Source organism: Rhea americana, unplaced genomic scaffold (assembly GCF_003343005.1).
Source record: "Rhea americana isolate MKP2758 unplaced genomic scaffold, rheAme1 scaffold_198, whole genome shotgun sequence".
NCBI classification, from domain to species: Eukaryota; Metazoa; Chordata; class Aves; order Rheiformes; family Rheidae; genus Rhea; species Rhea americana.
This window is the reverse complement of record NW_028186127.1, coordinates 77,249-102,184: the sequence shown is the minus strand read 5'-3', so window position 1 is coordinate 102,184 and position 24,936 is coordinate 77,249. Positions and strand designations below refer to the sequence as shown.

Genomic DNA, 24,936 nt, shown 5'->3' with positions numbered 1-24,936 from the left:
CGCTGTCCTCCCTCACCAGGAAGCCCGGAGCTGCTGCTCTCTTCCCGAGCCCGTGGGTCATGGTTTAATGCAGCACATCTATTTCTAAAGATTTTACTACTGTTGTTATTTTATTTTTTTAAAACTATTTAATTCTCTTCACTGCTAAGAGCCTCCTGAGCGGCCCTGCCGTGGCACAGCCCCGCGCAGCGGGGCAGGGAGGCCGGGCCGTCCCTCCCGCACTGCGCTCTGCGGAGCCGCTCCAGCGCTGCCTCCTCCCGCGCCGCGGCACCTCGGCCGAGCGGCACCGCCGCGAGGCCACCGTTGCGCACCCTGGTCGCCGACTCGCCAGCACTGACACCTTCCCGCCGCCCTGCCGGGGCGCCTGGCGCTCGCCCCCGCGCCGGCTCCTGCTGAAGTCCAGCGCTGCCCTCCCAGACCCTGCTGCGACGCTGCATCGGCCGTTCCCGGTTTGGCTGCGCCGCGATCCAGGGCAGAGCGGGGCCGGGCGCTCCCGCRGCGCTCGCCGGGACGAGCAGGCAGCGGAGCATCGTCCGTCCGTAATGACTTCAGCATGTTGCATCCCCCCCAGCAGCTAGCCCAGAGGACGATCCGCTTCGTTTTGCCAGACAACTGGCTCCCCTTCGTCATCGGAGCTGCTCACCGGCTGGTGGTTTTCTGTTGTTGTTACTGGTGTGTGTAGCTGTTAGGAAATAAAAGACAACCCTGCAGAAACACAAACAGCCCAGGGTGGGTGGTGGGGGGGGGCGGGAGGAGAAGTACACCCCTGGACACGACGTGCCGTGCGGCGCTTCGGAAAAGTTTTGCCCTTTGCCACGTAGTCAGCGCGAGCCGCGCAGGCCCCCGTCCCCTCGGCGCTGGAAGCGCTGGGAAGCCGCCGGGCTCGGCCGGGGTTTTGGCTGCGCTCCGCGCACCAGTTCGATTTTCCTGGCCCCGGCCCCGCCTGAGCGCGGGCCAGCTCGCACAGCAGTCAAAGCTGCGAGCCCCGGCCGTGCCCCAGCGAGAGGCACGCGGCTCCCCGGCCCCGCAACGCTCCCGCTCCAGGGCAGCGGCTCTGCCCGGGGGCTCCCGCGGCAGGGGCCTCTCCGACGCGGTCCCCAGTAAAGCGGTTCTCCCTGCGTCGGTACTTCGCTCGTCGGTAGTTCTTCCCGCGGCGGGAGGCCGAACGGCAGGCAGAGGCTCCCGCGGGGGCTCGGGCCGCCCCCGGCGCAGGCCCCTCGGCTGCGCTGCCAGCCCAGGGGCTAAGCGAGGCGGGGGGGGCGCGCTTGACCCGAGGGGCCCGTCCAGCCCTCGCAGCTTGATTCAACTCGCGCTGTGAACTGGCAGCCCCAGGGCCCCGTGCAAAGCGGGGCGTGCGCCCCGCGCCCTCGCCGTCGGGAGAGGCCTGGCCCCGCGGGGCAGCGCGCCCCGAGCCAGCGCCTCGGGCTCACGCGCTTGGATTCGCGTCTCCAGAAAGGCAAAGGGGTCTGGGGGAAGGAGAGAAGATGTCCGTGGCGCTGCCGCTACGGCTCTGGCCCTGCGCCGGCTGAGGGGCTGCCCCGAGGCAACGCGCGCTTGCTGCACCCCGCGCTCCTCCAGCGCTTCCCCGTGGCAGCACGGGCTGCAGCCCCACCGCGACGCTCGGGGCCCTCCCGCCCGGCACTACCTGCACCCACGCGGCCACCCGCGGTGCCCAGGGCCGCCCGGGTCACACAGCGCGCCCTCCCCCTCCTTCCTCAGGGGCTCTCGCCCGTGCCCGGCCCCGAAGAAAGCCCCACACAGCTGCCGCAGTACTTGCTCCTTTATTATAAACAGCGGGTAAATACAAGATGCTGCCAGGCCGCAAGGGCAGCGGCGGAGCCTCCGCGGCACCCTGGCAGGAGCCGCAAGGGCCACGGGGAGCAGGGAAGGAGGCGGCCTGGGAGCAGGGGTGGCCACGGGTGCAGGAGACGAGGGGGCAGCGAGTGCCCAGGCCGGCCAGGGCCCCTCGTGGGTGCTGCCATCGGCCCCCACGGCTGCTGAGGGGCAGCGTGGCCCGGCGCCGGGCAGCACGGCGCGAGGCAGAGCGGAGCCTCCGCCCAGCAGCGGCCGAGGGGCCTCTCGGGGTACAAAGCAAGCAGGAGTCACTGCAGGTCCGTACAGTGCCCACCAGCGGCCCCCAGCTGCCGGCAGGGCCCCCGGCCCAAGGGGAGCCGGAGGGAAGGGGCAGGGCTAAGCGAGAGCAGAGGGGCCCAGGTGTCAGCGGGGGGCTGCCGAGCCCTGCTCACCGCCCCCCTGCGGCTCGGGCGCCGGGGGAGATGCTCCAGGAGAAAGGACGCTTCCACTACTACGCGCACACCCTCCGCCAGGGCAGGCTGACACCAGCGTCCCCCCAGGACCTGCTGTGTGAAGCAGAAAGGCCAGCTTTGCACCAGATTCTTGGTTTATTGCCGATTCTTTTCRTATAAAAACGCCACAGGCAGAGCCGTGTCTGGATCCCATCCTGCGTAGCGGCCTTCGTGCTGGCCGCATGCAGGAGCRCCGGGCTCTCCCCTCCTGCAGGAGCGGCCCCGCTGCAGACCGGCACCTCCCCGCTGCCCGCAGGCTCCCCGTAAAAACAGAAGCAAGGTTACACCAAAGACAAAGGGGGCGAATCTGGCCTAGGGGATCGATCCACGATCCACCTTTAAAAAAACAAAATGAACATAACATTTACTCTTTGATTTGTACAAAATAATAACAATAATAATAAAAGGTGCTGGTGGCCCCTTACAGCATCCCACTCTCGCTGGGGTCTCAGTAGGCAAAGATCACRTGGTAGGTGACTTGGTGCCCATTGTCCCAGGCGTAGAGCAGGCGATCCTTGGGGTTATAGTCTATCTGGGTGGTGTAGGCATACTCGTTCTCAAAGAGCAGCCGAGGGATGATCTGGGTGTTGGTGTGAGTGTCAAAAGCGTAGGAGATGTTGGCGTTCCTCTTGTTGTAGCTGTCGACCGCGTAGAGCACGCCGCAGATGACAAAGCAGTTCCCGTAGAAGTTCTTGCGCAGCCCCGTCCGCCACGTGGTCTCCTTCTGGGTGCTGAGGTCRGCTGCGTTCAGCTTGCTGAGCACAATCACCTCCTGGTTGAAGCCCTCGTAGCTGATGGCCGGGTAGATTACCCACAGGCCGTTCTCATCCACAGCAAAGTCCACRTCCGAGTGGCCTCGCCACCGCCATGGCGTGGACTCCTCATAGGCCACATCATGCAGCATGGCCCAGGCAGCCACATACCGCTGCTTCAGGTCATATTTGATGATGTTGCGCGTGAAGGCCCGGTTGTAGTAGAAGGACCCATTGTAGACTACGTGCCCCGTCCCGATCCAGCTGTATGGGAGCTTGTAGGAGTTGCTCCAGCGCCCTGAGGGGCAGGAACATTTTGCTGGTGAAAATCTCCCTTCACTTTGTGGTGCCTGTCCCCATTACAGCCATTCCTGCCACCCTCTGCCCTCAAGCTCTGCCTGAGATCCCTTCCCAGCCTCCATCCACAGCCTGTTGTGATGGTCTCCTCCTGCTGCCTCAAACTCTCCTTTGGCCCTGGTCTGTTCTRTCAAGGGCATCTTGCCACAGTAGCCCCTCTCGGGCTCAACACTGCCTTAGAATAAGCCAGGCAAGAGCTGCTATGGGCAGCAGGCCCAGCTACAACCCCATCAGGCCAGGTACCGGCACCAGAGAGGAGCTCCCCATCTCCACAGCTGAGAGGGTCCCCAGTAGGGCCCTGCCATGGAGCAGGCRCCCTGGGAACAGGGCATTATTTGGACCAGCTGAGCTGCAGCCAGGGCAATGCTGGGGACACAGGTTCCAGAAACAGGGSCGGCGCAAGCCCACCTTGTTTGAAGTTGTCGAGGTTCCTGAACTCCACCAGCGTGTTCCCATAGTAGTAGTTGGTGACGTAGATCCGCTCTTCCTTGGCCAAGGGGTCCTTCATCCAGGCACCCTCGTTGCGTCCGTACGTGTTCTGCGTCGTGGGCCCCGAGATGGTGGAAAGCGTGTCCTTGCARCGTCCTGTGTGAGCAGACAGACGCTTGCAAGGCACAAGCCAGGGCAGTCGCGGTGCTCTCCCCGCTCCTGCTGGGGGTATCACCCACCTCTGCCACTCACCCTGTCCCCTTGCTGACCCAGTAGTTACCCTGGCCATCTCCRCCTGGGCTCCCCAAGGCCCCATGTTGCTGGCTGGATCCTGCACAGGGCTCTGCCKTGCAAGCCAGCCTGCTCCAGCCAGGGCACGGTCCAAGCAGTGCTCCCTGGACCTGTGACATCTGGGRGCCATGGCAGGAACTGCTCCAAGTTTGCCAGCTACCTCTGATCCATCTCCAAAGAGGCCTCTTTATGCCCCACTCAACCCCTCAACCTGGAAGTGGGCCACAMTAGGTTTTGGAGTTAACAAGCAAGTAAAACTTCTTGTCCTGATAAAGCACTGCCCAGGCCCAGTCTCCATGGTACTTTCCATGGGTGATCAAATTCAACTGTGCCACATTTAGCAGGGCACCGTGCACCCAGCAGTAAGCCCTAGTGGGGGTCCAGCATACGAGTTAAACTGGGGCATGAGCCAGCCATCGAGAGTACAGCTGGATTTGAGGCAACGTGCAAGAACAGGAAGAAGGCACATGCACTCACCAATGATGTTCCTTATGTCCTCCTCCTCCAGGGTCTGCTTGGGGGTGGCAGGGATCGTGGGGCTGGCTGGCATCAGAGGGGTGCTCACCTCTTCCAGAGCTCCTGGGCTGCTGCCTGTGGCAGGGCCAGAGCTTGTCCCAGTGTCTCTTGTGGTCTGGACAGTGGTGGTGGCTGCAGCAGGGCTAGGGATGTCGCTGCTGGCGGCAGGGGGGCTCTCCACAGTCGTGGGTGCTGCCGTGCTGGCCAAGAGGGAAGCTGTTGGCAGCTGTGAGGACTCTGTGCCCACCACCTCTGTTGGGGCAGTTGCGGTCTCCAGGGTTGGGAGCAGCTGGCCCAGAGCAGTRGGGTTGGGTGTTGGCTCCACGGATGAAGCAGGGGACAGGGGCACAGTGGCCGGGGCAGCAGTACTGGAGGCTGGTGCGGTGGTGGGGTCACTGCCGAGGGTGGGCGGCCACCCGACTGGGGCAGGCTTCCTCACACCCTCGCCGGCCCTCCTGCTGGGCCTCAGGAGCTGGTCTTCAATCAGCAAGTCCACCGTGTTGTCCCCGCTGAAGAGCTCATCCTCTGCCAAACACACAGACAGGGGTGTCAGGAGAGCCATGCACAGCCCCGTGGGCTGCAGAACGGTCCTGTGCCCCCTCGAGAGCCCACGCTGCAGCAGAGCGACGAGACGGTGCCCACGGGGGCCGTGTCGTCTGCCTTCCATTTGCCTCCTGCTCTGGCTTCTCCTGTCCTTTCTCCAGCCTCTTTTGCACTAAATGTACCCACTTTCATTTCCAGCTGGAGATGGGCTGCAAGAACAGCAGGGGTTGACAGCACCCAAGCACCACAGCAGATCTGCACGCAGCATCTCAGATGCTGGCCAGATCTGGAGGCAAAGGACAGTGACCGGCAACTCAGAGCTCTGGGGTAGGCTGCACAGACTGACTGCCATCACCTCCTAAGGGTCTGAGGAGGGACAGACACTGCCACCAGCCTAAGAAGAGMCCATGAGGGGGCCTGGACAACCAACATCCCCATCTACCATGTCCCAGCAGGGAAGCCCATACAACCCATCTAGCATGATACGTACKTGGTGCTTGCAAGTGTGAGGGTGTGTGAGCAGAATGGCAGGAAGGGAAACCAGTCCTGCTTTAAGGATCTCCTTCCCCTCCTGAAAGGTCTGGCAGTGAGCTCTGCTGCATTACTAGCAACAGTTTTTCCTGCAAGTGTGCTGATGAAATACTGCTTGTTCTTGAATATACACAAGCTTTCCAGCCACCTGGCATGATTGCTTCCTCCCKTGCTTCATGACAACCACAAGTGCAGGGTAAGTGACCTTGCCACTTGTGTGTGTGGTGGTGTGCCCTTTCCCTGCAGCGTGACCAAACATAGTCACCAGAGGTGGCTGCAGCTCCCTTCCCACTGCTCTCAGGGACTCCTGCTCCTTGCACCAAGGCTGGTGGGTGCTGCTCCTCCAGGTAACTGGTAAATGCCTGGATCTTCATCTTGCTGGGCCAATGTCACCCACTAGGCTTCACTAAAAAGAGGTGCTGCCTTAGGTCTCACAGTCCAAATCTGGGTGCTACGTGTGTCCCCAGAGCAGAGGAGCCTCACACTACGGTCACAGTCACAGAGGTCACTGCACAACCAACTGTGCTGACATTAGTGTCACAGCTGTAGCCAAAAGGCTGCTTTCGCTGCTTTGAATCTCTCATGGCTTCAACCTGATGGGCATCACAGCCTCTACCTACATCCAGCAAGATCTGGGCTCTGTTGTGTTTGGCTAGGGGACAAAACCCATCCCCCTCCAACCAGACATGGCCCCTCTGCACAGCCTGTCCAGCAGCTGCACTGTTGTCCATGCAGATGATCTCATCCCAGGAGTGGGAAAGGTTTATGAAGACAAAATAGCTCTCCTGCCCACATAAGCTCAGTTTTTGCTATGAGCCTTTTTCAAGCCCCCCCAACGTGTAGGCACCAGGGTGCATTTAAACAGTCTCTTTTGAAGACATCTGCAGCCAGATTCAACAAACATTTTTCTCATCTTCATTTGGGATTTAAGACAACAAAAACAACCAACATCATCTACCCCGCCATCTCAAACAGATTTTACCCTTCCTCATCTGGAGATGGCAGCGCACATTCAGCCACCTGCCTTTCCTGCACAAGGGCCGGATGAGACAACCCTGCCTCTACAGTGAGATGAGATCCAGGAAGGTTTCACGCTAGTGCCTGGCAGGCGGCAGACTGCCTTCAGCGCTGCCTCTGAGCCCYGAGCACCCTGGGCACATGCACGGGCGCTCTCCCCAGCTACGTCCACAGGCAGCTTCAAAGCACCTTCCRCTACACCTCAGAAGCTGCAGGTCCCAACTTCAAACTGTTTGGTTTCTTCAGAGTTCCCCATGTTACACAGACAAATAATAATTTGGTGGGTAAGCAATTTGCCAAATAGCATTTGCTGCAGTGATCCTGCCAAATCTCACACATCTAACTCAGTTTGCCAGTATGTGWGACTCACCTAGACCACAGGGAACACTTGGGCTGCAGGGGCTTTGCCTGCCACATCGCTAGACAGAAGCTGGCACAGGTGCCACTTTTTTTTTTCATGGTCTCACCCATCTCATGCATCAATGCATGGCTCCACTGATCTGACCTTGCTGCTGAGCCAGTTTTGCACAGAAGGGGCATTTGTTTTGTTTGTTTGCACTTCCAGAAGCTCCCATTTCTTTAGGGCTTAGACCCATCTTCATTTGGGAGTAGTGATAAACAGCGCTTTGCAAATGGTTGTAAAGTTACTCTGGACCACATGATGCCTTATAGGCACCCAACCCTGAAGGAACCTTCCTCCACCTGTTCTCCCYCTTCACTCTCCCAAGCCATTGCCACAAATGTCTTTAAGATGACATCAGGGAGGCAGATCTACAGGACTAACATACATAATAAACTTGCATTTACTTTCTGGAAAGGTGTTGATTCTGTGTATTTTAAGCAGTAATAGTGCCTTATTTCCTTAGCTACTACATATTTTCCTTGAAATAATATCGTGTCATTCTCCCACGCACAATTCAAAGGCTGGGTGCCCTCATTGCTGTTTTCAGCAGTGATTTACCAATGGTTTTGCTGTTCTCAGTCAATATTCCCAGCTTTAGCTCCACAACACACCTGAGAGAAAAAGGATTTGGTAGTTTCTTTTCCCTCTGTTCCATGTTTTCATCTCCTGTCTCTGCATTTCCATTCTGCAATTTCAGTTTTCCTGCTCTTTGGCCTCCTTTCAGAAACCACGTCTCCTGGATTAGCAGCTCATTCGTCCCTGCGGTTCACTAATTTCACTCATTCCACAATTGCGCCAGCAATGTTGCATTAAATCTCTACATCCTGCTCTCATCTTCCCATCTCTCCTCTGCCTGCCTCAGCCACATAGGCTCTCCCTGCTGCTTGTATCTGCTCCCACAGCGCCCAGCATCAGAGTCCTCTCTAATAAATGACTTCCAAACTCCCCAGTCCTCCTGCAGCCCCCGGAGCCGCACTCCCCRTGCCTGCGCTGCCGGACTCTCACCCCAGCCTTCCCACTACGCAAAATTGCCAAGTTTCCTGCCTTGCCTTAGCCCCGTCCCGCAGCACACAGCTCCCCTCTATTCACTGGCTCCTTACACCTTCACAGCCCTGCTCCTCATCTTCACTGTTTATCTCCTTCTGCATCCAGCCCCTCCTCCTCTCTGCAGTGACCCCATATGCTTTGCCCACACGTTCCCAGGGGATGAGAGGCAGGATTCGGAGGCTGGGGCAGCAATAACAGGAAGCATCTGTTTATAAGAGAGTAACACAGAGCAGCAATGACTTCGGATGACTGCCCCACAGCCCTGCACTCCCACACTATCCTGTGCACACTCACGAGAGTATTCTTCCATGATGCCCACTGCAAAATGTACTGCTGTCCTCAGCCAGCACAGATAACCACTGAGCACAGTGGAAAGGCTGCAATGTAAGTGCTGGTTTTGCCTACCACACTGCTAAGGAGTGCAGATAGACACTAAGGTCAGATACTGCTACAAACTCAACTCACGTTGCTCCTCGATGTCGTTCTCCGAATCCATGAATTGGGCCTTGTAGTAGGTGACCCCTCGGACGATAGTGGGTTTAGAAGGAGCCCGGCTCCTTATGTGCAGTTTCCTCTGCAAGAGCTGCCTTGACTTCTCATCCTCTGGAACAAGGTGCAGCTCTGGGAGAGACTCGATGGAGTTGATCTGCTGAGAGATGGTTTCATCTTTCAGGAATCTTTCTTCATATTTTCCCTGGAAGAGACACAAGAGGTCATTACACGATAGGCCAAAACACACAGTCGTGCTTTGGGGGAAGGAGCATGAACTCCACACTGGTTACTCCAGCCAGCCAAGCTCCAAGTAGGATGCTGTGTCCTGCCTCATTTGTCAAGGTCACCTGCAGTCCCTTTTGCCACAGGAAAWGTCCTGTGTAATGACTGGAGATAAATGACTTGGGAAAAAAGCATTGCCACTGCATGACTTTGTGTGCCACCCTGCAAACACAGGCTCTGCGGTTCATAAGGCACATGCCAGCTGGATGTGGCAGATAGGATGCACATGGGAAGATCCCCACTGCCTCAGGGCTAGCATTAGCAGGATACGCTGTCTTACTGCTTGAGGCTTCGGCTCCCTGCAGCAGCTCATGCACGCACCAGACTAGCTGCCACTGTCTCGCACTCATGGAGCTCCTCCTTGCAAACCAAGGACCTGCTGGGGCCAGCAGCCAGCACTGGATCACTAGCAACAGTGCAGACAACTGAGCTTTAGTACAGCAGCTCCACTGGCTGTTCTTTAGCACATCCAGTGCCTCTGTCTCAGGCCCTACTCCTACAACACATTTGCTGCCTGCGGAGTGGGTGGTGGTTTAGGGAAATGTTCCTAGCTCTGCAACTGTAACAGCAGAAGATGAAGTGATAAAGCCAGCAGAGACAGACTGACTTCCCCCAGGGGAAAAGGATGCAGATGTGACAGTGAACACCAAGCTATACCCTAAAAGGATACATTCCCCTACCATTGCCCATGATGCAAGAGAAAAGGAAAGTGATTCAATTAGAGGAAGAATCCAGGCCTGGAGAGAGGCTGGAAACACCTTCTCTGAAGCACTGGGAGCTCCCTGGGGCCAGCTCTGGGAACCCAGAGCTCAGGCAGCCACCGGCTGCAGCAGCTCATGGCTGAAGGATTTCATCTCATTAAAGGAAAACGGAAAGACAGCCTGAAACATTGAAGTGACGCCCACTTGGCTGAGAAGACAGGCCCAGGATTCCTTCAAAGCTCTGCTGCAATTAACAACAAGAAAGGGGGAATATTGGGAAATGAGGTCACTTGGGGTAATAAAAGCCCTGTGCTTTGCACTCCTGCCTGGACAGGGCTGGAGTCTCTCCAGCAGTCACTTGATTCTGTTCCCATGCGGAGCCTCTGCTCAGGTTACGACACAGAATGAGCGTGGCGTGAGCGCCTGAAGCCCAGCAATGGGAGGCAAAGCCATTTAGCAGCTGCATCCTCTGCGCTTGGGTACAGTGGCCTTCTAAAGGGCTCCTCTCCATGCAGTTTGGTCTCCTGGGGCTATCGCAACAGCTGAGGCAGCAGAGGCTGCCTGAGCAGCAGCAGCAGGAGTGGTGGGGATGCAAATGCTGCTGGTCAGTTTACTAGGAGCTCTCTGCTGTCGGGGACAGTCTACAGAGGAGAGCATGCCAGTACCTCAGCTTGGGTGCATTTGCSCATCCTCAGGCCCCTCAGATAGCTGTAGGAGCCAGTCCTGGCCTGCCCTTCTGCTCACCAAGGCTCAGGAAACCCACCCCTACCACAAGAACCAAAACGCTTGTTCTCAACCYCTCACTGATCGTTTTTTTCCTGGAGGACCCGTCCCATAGTTGACCTAAACACCCTGGGCAGGCAGGCCAGCCTCAGGATGTTCAGCAGTGCAGCAAAGCTGAGCGTGCTGGATTATGTAGGGGACAGCAACAAGGTAAACTCCGAGAGGAAACCCTCCTGCTCTGTGCAGCCTGGCCCCCGCACCTACAGGGTGGGAAGTTCCCRTGGCAACGAGCAGGCTTTCCTCACCAGCTAGCCCAGGAGGTGAACATCATCTTGTCTGGAGCTAGGAAACGATGCAGGAAGGTGGTGTTTCCTTCTGCCCTTATGGATGCCTCCAAGGCCATTCCATCYGCTACCACCCTGAGACACCTCCTTTTGCCCCCACACAGGTGTCCCTGTCAGGGCGGGGAGTAGCCATGCCACACCAGCCAGCACAGACCAGAACAGCATGAGCACAACCTAAATTATACCACCAACAGCAGCAAGAGTGTCAGGATGCCCTGGGGGAACCAATTCCCCAAATGCCCCTCTCACACGACACAGCAGTGGTGCAAAAACCGCTGCCCCACACAGAGCAGTCTCCGCACCAGGCGCCTGTAGGGACCTCTCTGAGCCACCGCAGTCTGAGGCTGAGCTCTGGAGCCAGCAGGACACCCAAGCCTCTGCCCAGAGCCCACAAGGCGCAGGAGACAGCTGGGAAGATGCAGTCCCTCGAGGCGGAGGGCGGCACGCTGCCCGCCCCCAAGCCCCGCTAATCAAAGGCTCCGAGCGACTCGGCGCAGAGATTCCCAGCCATTTCCAGCAGGCCACACAATGACATCACTCTTTCCGAGCAGCAAGGCGCTCGGCCGCCTCCGACCTCTAAAACCAACAGCCCGCGGGAAGGGGGGGCRGCCCGGGAAGCAACTTGGTCTGTTCGCTCCTACGTCCCGGCTGCAGCTAGATTGTGCTGAGAGAAGCAGGCTGGAGTCTGAAGAACGGAAACGGGGTTTGCTCGGTGGGGAGGAAAATAACACTGGGCGTGTGCATCTGGAAACGCCCTCTGGCACTCCGCAGGCCATGGCTACCTCGTGGTGTGTGCGCTGAGCCAGAAGCTCAGCACTGCTCCCCTCTGCCCGACGTGGGCCCCAGCCCCTTCCCCTGCCTGCGATGGGAACAGGGCTGCACCAGGGGCGCAGGGCCACAGCAGTGCAGGGAGCTGCATGCCCCAGGGAGCTGAGTTGGGACCAGCATGGGATGACAAGGCAGAGGGAGCAGGGGAAGGTGCTGTGGGAGGACAGAGCTCTGTGTACAGCTCATAGGACAGAGTAAAGGTGCCTGCGGCCAGCAAGAGAGCCAGCAGCAAGCACAGACCCTTAAAAGGGCAGGTGAAAGAGCGGCGGAAAGGAAGGGCGGACAAAGCCCTGCTAACTTTTGGGCAGCAGACATCATGCTGCCTGGATGTCTGAGATGTTCCTCTTCTTGCATAGAGCAATTACATGGAGCCAGAAGTGCCACAGGCTAATGACCTAGGAGCTGGCTCAGTACCAGATCTGCCTTATGCAGCCACAGTAAAAGGGCGCTGACTGGCTTGGAGATCCAGGATGGTGTGGAAGGGATCAAGCCCCTGCCAGAACAGAAGGACTCAGCCCACTCTCCTGGGAGCTACACCGTTATGAACGCTGCAGCACCATGCGCACACCGCTGAAACCACAGGGTGAGCTCTCCCCATTACTCTAGCACTCCATGTGCTGTGCCCTCAGCCACAGTGTCTCACTCTCCCAAAGGCCCTCTGGCACTTGCTGGTCACAGCACCAGGAGGCTCCTTATAGTCTCAAGGAGCCACACACAAGCAGCTGTTGCTGCACTGAAGCCACCTCAGCTGGGAAGTACTGAACCCAACGCAATGGCGCTAAGAGTTTTGAGGCGTGCAGGCAGGCAGGGCTTTCATCTGCCTCATCAGAGACCCTCAGAGTGGAACCAGCACCAGCAGCCCTRGATGATGCTGCACTGTCCTCTCCAAGAGCCCACCAGCGTGAGAGAAAGGCTCCCACCTCTGGGGCACRCTAGTTATGGATGGAAGCTGCTGGGATGCTCTGCTGGCTTGAAAGGGACAAGTGCTCCAGGAGGGCAGTATCCACCCAGCAAGCCCAGGGCCAGAGCCTGAATGCCACAGCATGTTGTCCCAGCTGAGMCCAGGAGGATGGTGTGGCGGCTCTGGGCTGCCCCTTTTGCCATCAGGAGGATGTGGGGACACTACTGCCTCTCAGAAGGGACAGGACAGACGTGATGCTCAGGGAGACCAGCTTCACCACACAGGGCCAGCCTCTCCACCCACTCTCAATGCCAAAAAAGCTACCAGAAGAGTTCTGCAGCTTGCTGAGGGGCCATACCTCCATGTGCACATAGGCAGCCTCCGCGTCCCTCTGCAGCRAGCTCTCGATGTCAGCAAGACTGTTGGTGATGAGGCTGGAGCAGTTCTCTTTGTCCCTGCGGTGGGGCTGCTGCAAATGCTCCTCCACATCTGCTCTCTCACCRTGGCTCTGCTGTGTGAAGTTCTTGGACATATTCTAGAAAAGCAAAGGAAAGGAAGCTTTACGCCAGCTCCCCCATGCAGCCCGATCTCTGCCTGCTCACCGCTCTGTGACAGGAATGCTCCACAGCACCCAGGTCAGTCCATYTCCCACTGTTCCCTGGAAACAGGGAGGTAGTGAGCTCCTGGGCTGGGCTCATACCCATGCTCCTCAGAGCTGTTCACTTACACTAGCTGAGAAGATGCTCCTGGCCCCTGTGGGGACCTGCAACCACATCCCTGGTGTACAGATCTCCAGATCCACTCTGCTACAGGCATTATGGAGAGGGGTGCCCCATGAGCTGAGGTCAGGGATCCTCATGGGGCGGCAGCTCTAGCAGAGAGCTGTACAACTCCACACTGCATCCATGTCATGGTACAGATCATACTTTGCCTGGCACTAGCTTAGCTCATTGCAGAGATCTTCATGGGATGAGAACTGCTGCAGTAAAGCAAAGCTTGTGCTAAGCTACTTAGACATCCCAAGGGACCTAGCTAACCAATGACCACAAACATCTCCTCCTCCGCTTTATTTCCACACATGCCTTGTGTGGATAGGGTCATAGATCCTGCCTAGGAACTGAGCTCCTTCATTACCCCAGGCAGCCCTCAGCTCTGAGAACAGCAGAGACCACTGCCTTTCCACATTTCAGGGAAACAAAGCTCCAGGCTGAGAGTTTGTACAATGGAGAACGTGGAAACAGGCTGTCTTCTCCAACAGTTTCTTGTCCCCAAGGTTATAGCTTAYGCTCCTTTTCTGCCTTTCATCTCTTCTAGGTACTGCCTTGAACCTGGGAGGCTCGAGAGTCCTGAGACAGCAGACTTCCCCATGCCTTTGGCCTAGGRAAGTGGCCTCAAGCCTATTAAAAATCGCCTTAAGCCAATACTTAACAGCTCATAAAAGAGACAGAGGACAAGGCAAGGCAAAACATCAAGTCTCAACCTTRCACCCTTGGCCAGTGGGGTGTGTGGCCCTATCCAAGCATCTTGGTGAGTTCAGCTCATCTCCCATGGAACAAAGACTGACTGATGCCATTTATTAATCCCACTTTTCTAACAAGGACCTGTCCTGGCTGGCAGGGGTAGGGTCAGCTCTGTCTGACTGACCCCCGAGGCAAGTTCTTGAGGTCATCAGCATACTTACCTAATTTGGAAGGGAAGAAAAAAAAAAAAAAAAAACAAACACAAGCTTTCTAGCTTCTGGCAAGCTCCAGACACAACAGCATACCAGCCTTGCATGCCTGCCTGGCAAAACCCAGCCCCAGAGCCTGCAGTCCTTGTGGTTGCATGGTGGCATCCAACTCTACACACTCTGGTGGAAAGGAACAGTCCCGGAACACACCCTCTGCTCCCATAGAGTGAAGAGAAGTTGAGGAGAGTAGGAGAGCCAATGTCCCTTTAGAGGGCTGTCCCAGGCCATGGGAGAGCTGTGGCTGCTGCAGCTTGCTAGGCAGGAAAACTCCTTTGYCCTTTCTCAGTCCCCTAGCTATGGGGGGGGACTTGTATCTAAGAGCTGCTGTAGTGTCTGTCTGTACCTTCTGGATCTTCTCTCTCTCAACAGCTGCTTTGAATAGATGGCACACCAATCAAAGCATTTTTACACAGAAACTRGAGGCAGTTCCTCCTGATCCTTCATTTTGAAACTGTGCTGCCATTAATTCCTCCTAAAATCCTCCATGACCTTCATCTGTGACCTCAAATTGCCAGCTGAAGCAACAGCTGCAAGCTAAAAATCAAGCCCAGAGAAATGAGTGGCTCAGGCTAGCTGCTGTGCTACAGAATGCCTTAGCTCTATGGACCAAATACATTGGGGATTTATTCCCTTTACTGACATCATTTGTGCAAAATACCTTATTATACTGGGAACAACTCAGTACCTTCTCCTCTCTGCAAAAATACCATCCTAAGCTCATTTAAGCCTCTACACCCCCTCCAGGATATCTGAATTCCCAGTCTTTACCCAGGCTTTGTGAGTCACAGCTTTATGATCCCATTTTGAGGCCAAGTCCAATAACACAGTGACTTTCCAGTAAGCAGTTTGCTGTAGCAAGAACAGGAATAGAGGAGCTCACAATGCTGCTCTAGGAGTGTCACAGCAACAGAAGCAGCTTCAACATCCTCCTTTCAAGAGGGCAGATGTTTCCGGTAGCCTTCTGTTCTTGTCACTTGTGTAACATTTGGCCTATGACATGCTCTGAGTACAAAAATCCATCTCTACTTGAGCAGAGTGTCACCACCAAAGACACTGAGACCAAAGAGCTGGCCTGCAATGCTCCTGGAGGCCACTCAGCTGCTCTGCTGGGGAGCAGCTGCTGAAAACATGCTTGCCTGGGAGCTGTGCACAGAGGCCAACCCTTTGAAGCAGTGCCAGGCTCTTGTTCAACATCTCAGCTGTCCTTTGCATCAGACCCCATGGCCTACCCAGGGGGTGATCTCCCTTCTCTCAGCAGGAATTCACCCACTGAGCCAGGAACAGGCGGCTTTTCACACCTGCCCAGGCTGCTGCGGCAGCACAGCTCCCCAGGCTCTGCCTGGCCCCAAACCACATGTCAGTGGCATGGCGGAAGCGCTGGCTAAGCCAGCCTCTCTTGTGCCCCTCTTCCCTCACATCTGAGGGCCTGCAGGCAGATTCACAGTCCTGTGGTCCCACTTCAGCAAGGTTATCCAAACCTGTGAGTTCTCTCCTTCTACCACCGCTTCCACCTTCCTCAGTTTCTCTGGGCTAACTTGCCTCCACCCTCCCCGTCTCACACAACTAGTCATGTGCAGAGCAGTAGCATTGCAGGGCCTCCATGATGTGCCCCGACAGGTAAGTGCCATCAGTACTGCTCTTTGCTGAACCCTCTGTACAAAAACAGGCTGGTAGACAGGATGATTTTGGCACTAAAGAAGAGTACAGTGATACTAGCACATTGAAGACATGTTTGTGAGCACTTGTATCATTTATCATTATACAAAGTCCTAACACTTACCTTTGTCTTGCCTTAGCTTARCTTAACCTTTGGCTCAACCATTGACAAGGTCTTCGAGGAACTCGCGCTCTCAGCTCATGACCTGACTAGTTGTGTCACTCTACTCTGACCTGTTTGAACATGACAACACCTAACAGTGCCACGGACTGAGGAGTAAGCATAGCCCACAAGCCACATGTGGTCTCCATGTCTCACGTGTGATTCTCAGCAATAAGAATATTTTGCACGTCCTTAGCAGTATCAGAAGAAGCCCTGCCTGCAGGATTAAGTGCATGGCAGGCAACAGGCAGGCACAGTGCTCGGAGCTGGGCTCAGGGACTATCTTCTGTCAGACCACCTAGTTCAAGGTCCCCTCTCTATCCCTGCAGCCAGAAGCAGACACTGACAAAAGAGCTTAGGGCAAGCATAGATGATGCTTATCTTGGTACTCTCCAAGCCTTCAACCATTTTCAGTTACTTAGTTTCAGAGTGAGGCAAATTCATGGACAATAGATCCATAAATGGATGCCAAAAAGACTAGGCAGGGTTGTCTCTCTTCTAACATCCCTAAACCAATGACTGCAGATCACAGCAACAGACCCCAGAAACCACCCTGGTGTACTTCCCTAAAGAGCATCTCCTCTTTCCAGAGTCAGAGACAGCACTGGACTGACTGGCTGATTGGTTTGTCCCAGTGAAGCTTTTCCTATACTCTGAACTAGCCTTTTTTGTCTGTAGTTGTGATCTTCTCTCTGAGTGAGCCCTGCTCCCTCTGCTATGGAGCTGAACTCATCCCAGGAGCAGATCCCCAGTGTTCACGCAGCAGGGAGCCACCCCAATGGAGAGGCTTAGCAAGGGACTGGCAGCAGTGCTCCACACTCCACTCAATCCGATTCCCAAATTATCAAAGACTCAGCTTAACTTAACTGGAGAATAAGTCAAATCACAGGAAGAAGGTGGGATTGCAGACAAAAACATTGGGTTTTTTTATTATTTATTTTTAGACATCAAAACCCATTACCCACTTTTGGGAGAGTCACCATATTTGGAAACCCAGAATCTTCTAGTCAGGTACGCTCCTCTGAGCTGTCTCTTTTTTGACCTCTGAGATGGAGCGTGCCGTGCCTTTCCGAAACACTTTGCAAGTGGAATTTTGGCTTTATAAATCATCACTTCTTGGCTCCCGATTGCAGTCAAATGGGACTGCTCTACACCAACAAGAATGTGGAATTACTGTCCCAGATATGGACCAAGGGAGAAAACTCCAGTATTTAATCTGGCAACCTGTTGCTACATAGTTGAATATAGTTTAACAAACTACAAACCATACATTGTACTAGCCAAAGAAATATTAAACTCCATAGAAGTAAAAATGAGTTCACGGGAAATCTGCTCTAAGAAATTAATGGTATTTTATCTATCTTTTYAGCCATGTTAAGGATTTAGCTCTTTTTAACTCAAGCCAAGATGTAACTTGGCCGTTAAGGAATTTGACCTTCTTGGATACTAGCAGGCCTGGTGAGTATACCCCAGCAACGCCCCAAACCTCTCACCCTGACATCAAACAACACACAAGCACCCAGTTGAGAACAACAATCGAGCCAGTACAGAAACAAAACAGAGAAGAGGAAAAACTACCTCAAGAGCAGGCCAGCCTGACCCTGAGGAGATGCTCTCATCACAAGTAAGGCAAACCATATCCTTGCCAGATCAAGGGAGGTTATTAAGCCCTCTGCTTGGCCCTGGTGAGGCCTCAGTCAGGCTCCTGCATCCAGTTTGGGCCTCAAGGCACTTGGGGAAACTGGAGAGGTCAGAGGAGGCTGCCAGGGTGGTTGGGGCCTGAGGCAGGGTTGACAAGGAGCAGTAGAAAAGAGTCAGAATAAGTCAGGTTGGGCCAGAGGTGCCCAAGGCAGGTCTAACCACTGCCCACAACTCCCTGGGGGCAATTGCAGAGGTGATGGAKCCACATTCTCCCCTGCAGGGGCAGACGACAGATTGGGAGGCAACTGCTGCAATGCTCCCTCAAGTGGGACGCGAGGACATACAACCTCCCCAGGTAGGTGCTGCTGTCCTGGGACCAGGCAGAAAGCTGGGGGGTGGTTCTGGTCAGGGGGCCACAGTGCCTAGACTCCATGCTGGGACAGACCTGCTGCAAGTGGAGGGTGGGCTGGAGGCACCTGGGAGCCCCTGTCCCACCAGTGCCACTTCAGTTCTACAACTCTCATGTTGGGAGACACCTATCACCCTGAGCGGAGAATTGAATGGCATTATTAAACACCGGTCAGGAGAACCGCAAGCAGAGCCTGCTTTACGTACCAATACAAGCATATAGGCTGCCTAATACAGACCAGCTTCCAGGAATGCAAAGCCCCCTTCACGTTCATGCATGCACAGCTTCAGGTCCTTGACTGAGTTATCTCAACTCCTCCTGTAAACCTGCAGCTTCAAAATCATTAGAGCACTGAGCACAAGTTTTTGGAAGTGAAGTTTCAGCTCTTACTGCCAAATACTAGGGCTGTGTAACAATATATATGTGTGTGTGTGTGTGTGTGTGTGTGTGTGTGTGTTAGTTTTGTTTGTTTAGTTCAGATCCTCTCATTTAGTTTAGTTTTAGTCCAACAAAGACAAAGTGAACCTCTTCAAAATAGTGTAAAAACAAATAGTTGTGCCCACACAAAGTGTTTTCTCACAATTCTTTAAGAGCTCTTTGTGCATACATGGTTTGGCCCACAGATATTTCTCAAGAGGAAAATAGGGCTGAAGGGATTTACACTGTTTACCCAAAAAGCCTCTGCATCTGCTGTTGGATAATGCTTGAAAAAGCCTCTGCTGGGATATGGATATTAGGCTGCAGTCAAGGCTCCTTTTCTCCTTCACTCTGAGTACTCAGATGCACGCTGAGCCAAAATACAGCAACCTGAGCCTCTGAGTAGGCCCTCAACATACCTCAATGTCTGTGCTGCAGGATCTTTCATGATTTTCCCCAGCTTACAGGTCATTATCCCACAAACGCATCCAAAGTCAGACAGAGGATTTTCAGAGAGTGTACCAGTGGGATCTGCAGAAGCATYCTCTTCCTGGTCACGAGCGCTTTTCGTCACCTCGAGCCTTTCTCAGATCTGACCCTGTGCTGCTTAAAAAAAAGTGGGACTGAGGCACCTAACCCAGTCTGACRCATTGAAACAGTTCCCAAACGATCCTTTCAGGTGACAACTGACAGTACTGACAATAACCAAGCAGCAAAAGTAAACAATAGTTATTTGATGTCTCTTCCATAAGGAGTAAGGCCCTGAATGCAAAGGTATAGAGTACCTGATTTTACATAAGTCCTACTGAAGACAACCACCCCAAAAGACAAGAAGMAGGACTTGTCTTACCTCCTCAAGCTTTTCTACCCGGCCCACCAATTTTGTTGTGACTGAGTGCAGCTTCAGAAGGTCTAAGCCATAAAATGCACTTTCCAGCATTTCGATGATGGAGGACAGCTGTAAGGCAAAGAGCAACAGTCAATGGGATATGCTATAAAATATCCTGCACCATTTCTACTGCTTAAAGTGAAGAGAAATGCATAGATTTGAGCACARAGATTTTTATTAAAAGTAAATACACAAACTAAAATATCTCCATGTTTACACAAGTCTCTATTAAAATTAGGATGGACTGTGGAAATACTAACCAGTCATTTGACTTGCAAAATCTTTTTCTCAGTTAGATAACATTAAACATGTGAGCACCTCATAAGATGGCAGTCTACTTTGCTTCTCCAGTAAGATCTGYGTTTGAGGGTAGGAACTGCATTTCAGAGGGATGGGAGAAAATCCAGAAGTCATTGAAAAATACAGTTTAAAAAAAAACACACACAGTAAAAGACAACAGTACTAGCTAGCATCCTTGGAGCACCACTCCATTCAGGAGATGGTTGGATGCTATTAATAGGCCTTTTTCCCCCATCTGTATAGCGTATACCTCAGCCCTCCAGCTCTGCCGCACTGCTGCGGCAGTCAAGCACATAGCATGCAGAACTGCACACACCACCTCCACACAGCTTCCAAGGTTCAGGAGCATGTTTTGGGTGCTGGGGATTAGTAAAGAGAACAAGAGGAAGCACTGCACTCGCTTCCAGCGCTAGATGAGGTCTCTTACAAGCCCAAATGTTTTGCTACTTCACTCTGGCCCCCAACTGACATGACTGGCAACAAAAGAGGCAATGAGTGTACAGAAGCTCAAATAAAAGTGTGTTTGAGACCTGATTCTGGGTTCATGCCATCCCATGCTTTTCTTCCAGGAACAAGGGGAAACTTCTGAAGAAATACTCATGAAAGCAACAGAGAGAAATGAAGTGACTGAAATTCAGTGCCAGGCTGGCAACAGCTTGCTCTCTGGCAGAACAGCCATATTAGAGAGAGGCTGTCTACTGCCATCTCCTTCAACCACCCATTTCAGAGACAGACCTCCCCAGGTGTACCCTTCCCTATGCGGTACTCGCCACCTTCCCTATGCGTACCCGCACTCCCTTGCTCCTTCTGCTCCACACCACTGCCTTCTCTCCCACACWAGCCCAAGCTCAACATCCCAAGCTTACAGTCCCACAACTGAGAAGTGCTTTCCAACACGTAGCAGTTACTACAAAAAAGCAAAATTTCTCCCAACAACTAAAAACTGTTCAACAGAGATCCATAAACATGGGATTAATACAGGCAACACTACTGGCAGCACACTTGAGTTTCCACCTCAGCCTCTGCACTCTCCCCGTGGAGCTGACAGCAAAGGAAAGCTTTTCATGCCAGATAAAATGGCAGCATTATGAGACAGGGATTGTTTTATGGCTATACATCTACTTTCCACTGAGAATTGGACCAAGACAACCAATACAATGTATGCAAACTGCCAGACAAACACTAGAGAAATGCACTTTTCCTCCAGGCTGGATCATCTCCATCCACACACAAAGATTGTAGACTTCATTAAGTGCCTTCCAAATCACACTGCACACGCACTCATTGTGTCTAAGACATCAAAAATGCAGGCCACACCTACTGAGCAGGGAACCAGCAAACTAGGATTTTGTAAAAATAGATGTGCTATTTGGCTTCCCTTTACCAACATTGACTTGGCCCTCACTGAAACATCACACTGATGCATGTGCCAACTAATTCTATTTTCTTCACTTTATCCACCATGGACTTTGGATTTCACTGGTTAGTAGTCCACAAATTCCCTTGGGACGTTCTCAAAAGCTAGGATCTCTCCTCAGCCAGGGTGCCCAGCTCAGCTGTTTGACACCTGTGCTCCTTCAGCACTGGGGTGACCCAGCAGTATGTCTCCGGGTTTAGCTATCCCATTCCTTACACTCCCAATGCTTCCTTCAGGGAGGCATCCTCCAGCCCAACTGTCATCAGGGAGGGCTCTCATTTCTGGAAACTTCCCACAAATGGAGCACTGAGGGCTTCTAAGTCAGAAGAGAAAAGCACCCCAGTAGGTGTTAAAAAAAACACAGGCTTCCACATCACAAGTAAGGCACAACTCTTAACTGTTCCCAAGCTGCTAACAAATGTGATAGCTTGTCCCTTATAGAACATGCAAACRTGATGCTCACTAGAACAGCAAAGAGGGTAAAAATGCTCAGACTGCCGCGTGCAGTAAAATGACCCGGTCCATTGGCTGACGAATGTGGGAGCTACGTCTCACGGATGATTTAAGAGTTGAAGCTGTGTGCTCYTATGCCTCTTGGCTTCTCTTAAGACAGGTCAGTGTTCTTGGTTCGTCTGACCCAGGACAGACTTAACACTCTGAAAAAGCAAGCCTGTTTTCCACAACTCCCGTGGTTTGACTTCTACAGCAAAGAAAAACCCTATGTGTATATATTTGGATAAACTTCGTGAAATCATCTGGATGTAGATCCTTACAAAATGAGCTCAGAAGACAGGGCCAGTTCCTAGAGGACAAACGTTCACACCGCAGCTGGCTGTGAGCAATCCCCCGGAGGGAAAAGTCAGCCAGAGCCAAGCTCGGAGCTAGCCATGAAGGCTGTGCTCCTCCTGGAGGCTGAGCGGCTCTCAGGAACAGCCTGCGGGGATGCAGAGAGAGGTTCGAGCTGCGGGYGGAGGAGCTCTGCCTGCCTCTGCCTAAGAGGCTTTATGTGTGGCTCCGTCGCCCCAGTGGGAGCCCTCTTCCCCAACCACAGAGGGCTCACAGCTCTTCATCTAAGTCCAAGTCAGACATTCTAGCTTCTCCCATAGACACTGGACCAACAAGAAACTCCAGACCACGATTTGTCCTACTCAAAAGCGATGGATGATCTGTCTGTGCCTGTTTATCTCCCCTAGCTGCAGGGGAGCTCGGACAACAAACTGCTAGCTGTCTGCACTCTGGCAAGACAAAACACACCCTCTAGAGCGCAAAATAATTAGAAAAAACAAATCTTGCTAATGCAGGCAGGAGGCTGCCCCTCAGCACCCGGGACGATGTCCGAATTCCCATTTGAGCTGGGACCACCAGTGCCCCCTCAGAGAGGAGTCCCATCACTGCACACAGGAGGGCCACTAACTCTCCCTCTTTCACTCCGGGCAGACTATAGGCCTGGACACAACCTGCTCCGTGTCAACGGCCATTTAGGAAGGATTTCTGCTGCCTTATGCAGGTAATGGGGAGACTCTGCAGGGTCTTACTCCAGCTGGTAGGCCAGCAACAGTAAGTATCAAGTAAAAGTCAAGAGTGCTTAGAACCAATGCTATCACATTTAGAAAGTAAAATACTACAGACATTTTTATAATATAAAACTGTCAGTATTTAAGAACAACAAAACCCTATTAGTTTCTGTTAGATCTGCATCATGCTTTCTCATTGACACATCAGCAGCTTTCATCCCACGGAAACCAAAACGGCTTTCTGCATAGATCCTCTAGAGTCCCTCTCTCCGCAAAGGGCACGAGATCTGGCAGCTGTTAAACAGTGCAGCCTTACAGAGAGCGTCCAACGACAGCCAAAGGGCAGAGAGCAGCCCAGGCCTTCCTGGGTTTACAGCACTGCAAGCCAGTATCGACCCCCAGAGAACACAGCACGAACTGAGCAGCGTGCTCCAGAATTAGCAGTGAATCATTGAGCGCAGCTGTTTAAATCAGTTCCTTCATCTGAGCTTGATTTTTACATAAGTCATGCAAATATAAGAGCAACAGCGAGTTTTTAAGCTTAAAAATATTTTAAAGACTCTTTTAAAGGAAAAGAAAAAAAACAGAAGAAAAGTCACTGTTAAAAGCTATGAATATTATGGTGAGTTGGCCACATTTAAGGGCCCTATTTAGAGCAGGCAATGTCTGCTGAAAATACTCTGGGCTCTGCTCTTTCCCGCTGCGCACTCACTGCTCTGCAGAGCTCGCTTCTTTGAGTGCTCTGGCACGTGAAGTTTCCATCACTGCGAGCAGTAGTTCTGGCTCGGGCATACAAGCCATACCCCAAAGGTCAGCTGAACAGCTTTGCTATATGGATTGCTGAGAACAACGCTGTCCAACTGCCTATGACTATTTTGACACTCGCCAGCTGGTGGCAGCAATTTTCCCAGCTTGGAGAGGGCTTTTTGTACATTCTCACAGCCAAGTCTGGACATGGATAACTTTACTGGAAAAGGCAACACTTTCGTTTGAGTCTGTGCTCTGCAGACCTGCCCCTCCTGCTGAGGTAAGGCTGCAAGAGAGCAGGCTCTCAGTAGCATACCCCTGCTCACAGGATGTGCCATCGCAACACGAGAAGACCCTGAATTCAAACCGCACTCATACCTTGAGGTCACTGCTCTCCGCTTCCCGGAGCTTCTTCAGCCTAAAGTCTCCCTCGCAAGGATTCAGTGCRGAAGGAGGTGCCACACAGGCACACTTGCAGCTGGGCCCAGATGTGATGGTTTCCACCGTGTAAAAATCCTCCGCTTTGAAAGAGCCTTCGTTAATCCTCTGGCAGGCGCCACGGCCCAGGGGTCTGACCAGACATTTACACCGACAGTCGGAGCCTTCAGACACCGCCTTCACCTTGTCGTAGTCACCTAACAACTGAGCGCACACACACACAAATAACYGTGAGGCCGTTTAACCCGACTACAGGTTAACAAATACCTTGTTCTGTGTTTGCATGGTCTAGTTTTTAAGGACTGTTTGGACATCCTGAACCTTGAAGAAACGGGCTGGCTGTGCTAACAAAGAAGTTTTCTAGAGAGTATCTAGCTCTGTGATCCCTATCTGCACAGGAAAAAACAAGCTTCTTCCAACAGTGTATTTTTTTGTTCCAACTTTCTTTCCATAAAATAGGTCTAGCCACCCCATCTTGCTATCTTTAATGCGCTTCGGGTCCTTCCAAAGGACAACGAATTCAGTAGTCACCTGCTACCCTGAGCAAGACTTCATTTCAGAGGCAAGTAAGGTTGGGGTACACAGGAATGGTGACTCAAAGCAACCCTATAAGCATTGTAACCTGGCAGTGAAATAGCGTTTCTGATCAGCTCCATACAACGGCAGGAATTTCCTTTATGAAGATTTGCAGAAAGAGCTTCTGAAAGCCTAAGCACAAAAATAACTTTGAGAGTATGTTTCCAATAGTCTTCAAGTTAGCCGTTTCCGAGGGCAGATAATAGCACACGGTTTGATCAGCCAAATCTAACAGAAACCTCCACCACATCCCGCTGGCAGGGAAAGAGTCTGGGTCTCGGATCCCTCCCCGYTGCACACGCAGAGGCTCCGCCAGCGGTCCCCCGAGGAGTCCTCCAGGCCCCCCGGAGGAACGTCCCCCGCAGCGGTTCACAGGGACGAGAGCGCCGTGAACTGCACCCCAGCCGGCTCTGGCGAGATCACCGCGGGTGGCAGCACCCGGGGCACTCACCCMGCACCACCCCGCGTGCGCCCAGCACCGCCCGCAGCGCGCAGCACCTGGGAGAGGATGTTCTCCTGGTTGTCCGCCTCGTCCTGCAGCGGCTCGGCGGAGGGGCCGGCCGTGGCCGTGGCGGCG

General features: G+C 53.6%; 1 protein-coding gene across 1 annotated transcript in view; it reads right to left on the bottom strand.

The window, feature by feature from the left end:
- Positions 1–2,383: 2,383 nt before the first annotated feature.
- The window catches only part of OLFML2B (olfactomedin like 2B), a 23,164-nt gene continuing 611 nt past the window's right edge, over positions 2,384–24,936 (bottom strand). Inside the window, exons 2-9 of the mRNA XM_085303200.1 lie at positions 24,858–24,935; positions 23,724–23,987; positions 19,329–19,436; positions 12,822–12,998; positions 8,658–8,886; positions 4,613–5,176; positions 3,824–4,000; positions 2,384–3,356 (exon numbers count right to left, since the gene is read on the bottom strand). Of these exons, the coding sequence (XP_085159326.1) occupies positions 2,755–3,356; positions 3,824–4,000; positions 4,613–5,176; positions 8,658–8,886; positions 12,822–12,998; positions 19,329–19,436; positions 23,724–23,987; positions 24,858–24,935 (2,199 nt within the window). The 3' untranslated portion in view covers positions 2,384–2,754. The remainder of the gene's footprint in view (positions 3,357–3,823; positions 4,001–4,612; positions 5,177–8,657; positions 8,887–12,821; positions 12,999–19,328; positions 19,437–23,723; positions 23,988–24,857; position 24,936) is intronic.